Source organism: Amphiprion ocellaris, chromosome 6 (genome assembly GCF_022539595.1).
Source record: "Amphiprion ocellaris isolate individual 3 ecotype Okinawa chromosome 6, ASM2253959v1, whole genome shotgun sequence".
Lineage (NCBI taxonomy): Eukaryota > Metazoa > Chordata > Actinopteri > Pomacentridae > Amphiprion > Amphiprion ocellaris.
In genome coordinates, this window is record NC_072771.1 from 32,565,090 (window position 1) to 32,571,575 (window position 6,486).

The 6,486-nt window shown below is 34.6% G+C and overlaps 1 protein-coding gene across 1 annotated transcript; it reads right to left on the reverse strand.

The window, feature by feature from the left end:
• Window positions 1-2,566: 2,566 nt before the first annotated feature.
• Window positions 2,567-5,879, reverse strand: si:dkey-88e18.2 (interleukin-12 subunit beta). The gene is made up of 7 exons (XM_055011676.1): window positions 5,821-5,879; window positions 5,424-5,505; window positions 4,884-5,141; window positions 4,641-4,743; window positions 4,344-4,534; window positions 3,536-3,684; window positions 2,567-3,434 (listed from the first exon to the last, which is right to left on the reverse strand). The coding sequence occupies exons 1-7, from the start codon at window positions 5,821-5,823 to the stop codon at window positions 3,312-3,314; spliced, it is 909 nt and encodes a 302-aa protein (XP_054867651.1). The 5' UTR covers window positions 5,824-5,879; the 3' UTR covers window positions 2,567-3,311.
• Window positions 5,880-6,486: the final 607 nt, after the last annotated feature.

Here is a 6,486-nt window from a genome sequence, read left to right on the forward strand (position 1 = left end):
AGGCCCCCCGTTTCTGCACCTGATACAGCTCGTGGTCCACTTTCTAGGAAATGTTTTTATTTGTTTTTGAGAGTTAGATGAGTGGTTTGATGTCACTCCAATGCCAGCATGTTTAACGAAGCTACAGCCTTCTGATGTTTATATATAAACTCGGGTCTGTAGGTGCAAATTAGTCAGAAATTAAATCTTGAAAACTCTTAGTTTTGATATTCTTTTATGATTAAATTTCACTGGTGAATTTGTTAAATTATTAATATTGCAGAGTAATAATTATTTTAGATCAAATAAGCTATCTTTAAAAGAGTCCTTCCACAGTTTTGATAGATACACTTGCACATACTATTTGTTTTTCTACTAGATGCTGTATTTTATGTTTGAACATTTCTTATTGTACTTTTAGAAATGTCTGATTGTGTGAATGCACAGACAGGATTGTTGCTTAACTTCATTGTGCACTGTGTAATGACAATAAAGGAACTGTGTTGTATTGTATTGTATCCTATTCATGTTAATAGTTAATTAATAGATATTAATATAATATTTAATTTATACTTAACATTTAATTTTGATATATTTTCGTAATATGTAAAAGTAGAGTTTAACCTAAATCAAATCATTCATTCAAGCTTGTTAATTCATTTTTTAAGTAAATTATTAAAGAATGAATCATCTGAAAATGTCATCTATGATAATATACCAGAGGGACTAACCAGCACTTTCACTTAGATAATATAAGTAAATCCTCCTGTTAATACTTATGTACTGTTACTCACGTAGTATTTTGAATGCAAGACTTTTACATGAATCCTGCATACCTTCTCCACAGCCGAATCTGACTAATTCTGATGGTAATTAACATATTAAATAATATGTTAATTACACAGCCTGGGAGTAGCTGGGTTGTAAGTATTTTGTTAACACTGGATAGCGGCAATAGTGGTCCACATTTACCATACAGGCATAGCTATCTGACTTTTGGCAGGAAAGTGTTAAGGCATATTTCATAATGTGTTGTTGTATTACTTTTACTGTAATTTTGTTCTCTTTTCTGCTCCTTTCCTAACATGTCCCATAAAGAGCCATGACAGTCTGGCAGTGAACCATCACAAGACTCTAAAGAAAGACAGATGGATGATTAACTTTATTCTTTTGTGCTGGGATGTGAAAATGCCAGTTTGGGAATATGCAAAATACAATACTGCAATACAGAAAGTCTCTAATCTTGTCACAGGGATCCACTTTAAAACAATTTCCAGTTAAATTGACCCAGTTAGTGAACATACAGTAAGCATATACCACATGACATTTTGGTTGTGAGAGAACGAGATGCCTTTTTTCAAATTAGAGCTTTCCGAAGTCCAATTTAAAATCCTTATGATCATCTTCAATCTGACCCAACAAATCAATGGCATGATTTAATTCTACTGTAAATAAGCATCCTAACATCTTGTTTCTATTCCCAAATTTGTACACCAGCCCAATCCCAGTTGAAATGCATGTTTTTGTTGAACGTTTTTTAAGATGCCTGATTCAACCCTGCATCTTTATTCTTTTTTTCTTTCTTCTTCCTTCTTTCCTTCTTTCCCCCTTTCTTCTTTCCTTCTTTCTTTCTGTACTGACATGGGTTCTTTTGCCCTGCTCTCACCTGCAACGAGTTAATGACAGATTAGGGTTTAAAATGATTTCATGAAAATGCTTAAAATCTTTAAAGTTCTTGATGTTAGATTCATTTTGTCTTTGCAAGCTTTGCAAGCTCAGGTTCTGAATATCAGTAATTATTGTTAAACCATTGTCATTACCATACAGTATTACATCCACACTGCAGAATGCTTTTTCTCTGCATTAGCATCATTTATTGTGCACGTTTTAAGCAAACTAAGCTCTGCTCCAGGTCTGTCAAATTATACAAAAAAAAGTCCATTTGTGTACTTTTTAAGGCTTCCAAAGAAAATGTTGAACTCAGAAATCGTCATCTATTTATACAACAATGCATGAATTTCACCATCAGCATCATCTGTAGGTGCAGCCTTGATAAACCTTTGCTGCATTTTGCCATTTGTTTACTTGAGTTAGTCTCAGGGACTCTGTATTTCCACAAGCTTCTCACTGACAATGACATTAATGCATGAAAACTGCAAATAATCACATTATACAGTTGCTAATGTTACACTGTTTGCTTCATTTTCTGCTTTAATTTGAATTAGTTTCTCTGTTTAAAAATATGTGGAGTTGTAAAAACTACTCAACAGATGTCAGATATGCAATATACAGTATGTGTGCTGTCTATTTAGTACTGAACTGAGCAAGAAAAGAAAAAAAACACTTATTTTTTATTTTAATAAACAGTAGCATGTCTGTTAGTTGTTGGTTTGTCATTGTGTGTACTAACATAAAATGATTAGTAAGTAAAAACGATTGCATCCAATTTTGTGTTTGTAAAAATGACATTTCCTTTTAAAGTCATTCTATTGTAGAAGCCATTCAGTATTTCCAAACATATGACCTCAATTCTGCTGCTTTGACAGAATTAATTTTCAAGGAAACAATCAGTGACTAAAGCTTCTCATACTTTGTCCACAATATACATGATGTACATGCATGTGGGTTTACACAGTATTGCAATAAATGGGACTTTCTATTAGTTTAGTCAGTCAGCAAGACACAAATAAGGAAGGAACATACAGCAGTTGAGGAAGGAAGTACAAAGCTCTTTTAATAGCCGTTTGGTTTGCACTGCACAAACCACCAAAATACACAGAAACACCAACACACTGATACAGAAAAAACAGCCAAGAAATGTGGAAGTCTGTGTAAAGGTCAGACTGAACCAGACTACTTTAACTTCTGATTTGTATTAAATTGTGCATTGTGTAGATTTCTGCAGTTATAAGTGTCCTTAAATGGACAAAACTACCCATTAAATGCAATCTTACAATTTTTTTCAATTTCATCTTGAGTCTAGTGTCTATATTCTATTAGTTTCTTCAAATTGGTCAGCAGTAGTGTTTTTTTGTCTGTAACACTTTGTCTTTCATTTTTTTGTGTGTTTAATTTAAAATAAATAATAAATACATACAAAAATCAATAGTTTGAGTACAATCATAAATAAAGTTAATGTCATGCTGATCTTCTGTAAATAAATATGAATCAAAATGAGTGGTGGGTGCTATACTATCTCTTGGCCATCACTGATAGCAACGGACATAAAGATGAACACATCATTAAAAACAGGTGAGAGGACATGAGCAGACGTTGCAGACGTATTAGAACACAGAAAGAGCGAGAGCCGACAGTGTTGGCTTCAAACAATATCAGCAGTTTACATTTTTCCAGGGAGTCCACTGGCTCCAGGCTGAGACCACCAGAGGGTCTCTGCAGCGAACCCTCAGCTTGCTGATACTCTTTGGTATCAGCGGGGATAAGGAACGTCCAGTCTAAAGTCAGACAAGTCATACAATTAGAAAAAATTAGAAAATGGGGGAGAACGTCAGACATTAGGTATCAGCAGATTTATTTCAGAGTGAGATTTGCTTACCTCGCCATCGTCTTTCAGCACATATTCAATCTGATGCTCCAGAGTGAAGAAGCTGTGAGGAGTTGACCAGTTGGTTGGCGGATCGATGGTCACGTTCAGATTCTGACCCACCTCCTGACACTTGACAATCTGGGGACTATCAGGTTGAACTGGACAGAAGAAAAATAAAACAATTTAAAAAATTAAATAAAAATAACAACATGAGGACTTGTTAAAATATACCTATGAAAATAAAAATTTAGCAGAAAAAATTAGGATTTACGTACTAGTAAGAACTGGTATGAGTGCCAATATTTGCCTTCTTTTCCTATTTGTACTCCCCCCCCCCCCCCCCCCCAGATTAGATTAAAAATTCCTTTATTTCTCATTTCTCTGTGCATCTGTGTACATGAAAAAATAAAATATTATCCCCTCGAGTCAGCATCAATACCACAGAAAACACAAAAATCAACAGTAGGTTAAAAGAGTAATTAAAAATACAATAAATATAGGTTGTTAGAAGACATGTAACATAAACATATTCAAACACAATAACTTCACTTTAATGTTACATTTTCAGGCTGAATTCACAACTGTTTTAGAACTGTCCTTTCATTTTATATAGACTGATTATATGGACTTTCTATTTCATCAGAATGTTGCTTTACTGAACAATGTATCAGTGGAATCCAGTCATTGAACCCAGTGTTTAATTTCACCCTTTAGGGTCAATTTCTGCATTTAGTCTGTGAACAAGCTTGTCTGTAAAAGTTTTAAAAGATCTTGTTTGCATGATAATCTTCTGCTGAATCCTTTCAGTTTTACTCACCGATGTCTCTGAGGTAAAAGCTCTTGGTTCTCCTGAGGATAGTGTAGTTGATGATAGCCTCAGCAGTGAGTTCCAGCCGGTTGCTCTCCTCAGCGTAGGGTGAGAGGGAGTGAGGCAGCTCAAACTGGAATCCCCCATCCAGGAGCTGCTTGTTGTCGTCGACCCAGTGACAAGACTTCAAACCTTGACGGCTACAGAAACAAGACATAACACAGACATAGATACATAGATTTTTACAGACTCTTTGCAATGGTTTTGACCTTTTTACTCAAACTTTTTGTTGCTGTTTTCCTTTACCAGTCGTGGCCCAGTCCAAGGCGCACTGCTGCATATTTACTGTGGGTCCACGTGCAGCTGAAGCTACAGCCGTAAGACTTTGCTCGACAGCTGATAAATGAATCTAGAATGATAAACAAAGTTAACGATAGACCATTTCTAGATTCAGAAATGTCTTTGACATTGCCACATGTTGGTATATTAGTACTCATTGCTGATGCATTTGAGAAATGCCATTCACTTACAGTGAATGAACAATCTTACCTAACTCATCCTCATCCTCATCCTCCAGCAGCAGGTAAGTGGATGATAACATCTCTCCTCCTCTCCAGCAGCTATATTCTCCCAACATGGGCGAATCTACTTCAGACAGGATCAGATTTGAACCTTTCTGCTGAATGTTGTCCTCAAAACTGTCGTCCTCCATCGCTTCGCCATCAAACTTCCATGTGACGGCTCCTCCGGTCTTTGTATCGCAGATCAGTGTAACAGGATTTGCATCATTCCTTTTTGCCACCACAACTATAGAAACATGCAAAACAAATACATATATATATATATATATATATATATATATATATATATATATATATATATATATATATATATATATATATATATATATATATACATATATATATATATATATATATATATATATATATATATATATATATATATATATATATATATATATATATATATATATATATATATATATATATATATATATATATATATCAAGATTGTCAGATGTAAAACAATTTGAGATTTGATAATGTGCGTATCATAAATAAGACATACAATTTTCTGGAAAGTAGTTGATTCCATTTGCTGCTGTGAGGCTGATCAACAGAAGCCCAAATATCCACAGTGAGCAGGTCTTCTGAGAGACAACAGGATTAGAAGATAATTATTGCAAGTGATACTTGCATTAAAACCTAATTAATTATCCTGTGATTTTGTAGTGATTATTACATATTTCATCTTCAACTGGGAAACAAAGTATGTAGTTAAACTCTTGTAGTCAGAATAATGTGCTATAATAATGAAAAATAACAAAAACAGTGAATAAGGTGGGTCATTTACTCCTTATTCTATTAATATACACATTTAAATTAACTGACCAGTTAAGAGTTATGATTAAAAATATGTATTTGTAGCATCTAATGCTCTTTGATTCTCTGGAGTTTCTTCTTACCATTTTAATGAAGTTACACCGAAGTGATGCTATAATAAAAGGCAGGAGCAGAAGTTCAGCCGTGGTTGTCCTGATGATTGTATGCTCTCACTGCCCACTGAGCATAATTTTTATACGATTGCCGACAGCATGCATCATCATCATCATCATCATCAACATCATCACCGCTTGCAGAGGTGTGAGAGAAACTAAAAGATCTGTTAAACTGATAAGATCCTGTTGACAGAGATGGTCTGCAGTGCATTTCCTCTATGCTGTTTTGCATTTCAAATTTAGACTGATAAAGTGTGAGTTTCGAATAAGGGACTGAATGATTGAGATAAGAAGTGTAGGTGTAAATTGAGGTGGGGGGTTGCCCTCAGGCTTTAATGTGAAATACTGCAGGCTAACACAGCGTCTGAGAAAACAGCATCTGATTAACAAACATCGATACACACAGACAGGACACACACCCACACATAAATACACACATCTGACCTTCAAGCATTTACGATAACTGAATGGTTATTTTAATGTAGGATCAAATATCACTAACCGGACAGCATTGGTTCCTTGTATGTTATTAGCTGATCACTCAAAACAATATGAATGTGAATGAATGAAGGAAGGAAATTAGGCATTTTCACATTTTGCTCTCACTTGACTAGTCACTTGAGTGAAAATTCC

What these genes read in the sequence shown, in the direction of transcription:
- si:dkey-88e18.2 (XM_055011676.1), bottom strand. An exon ending in CTTTTACCTCAGAGACATCG is followed by an intron (nt 3,685 to 4,343) that starts GTGAGTAAAACT and finishes TCTTCTGTCCAG; the next exon opens with TTCAACCTGATAGTCCCCAG. An exon ending in TGCTGAAAGACGATGGCGAG is followed by an intron (nt 3,435 to 3,535) that starts GTAAGCAAATCT and finishes GTCTGACTTTAG; the next exon opens with ACTGGACGTTCCTTATCCCC.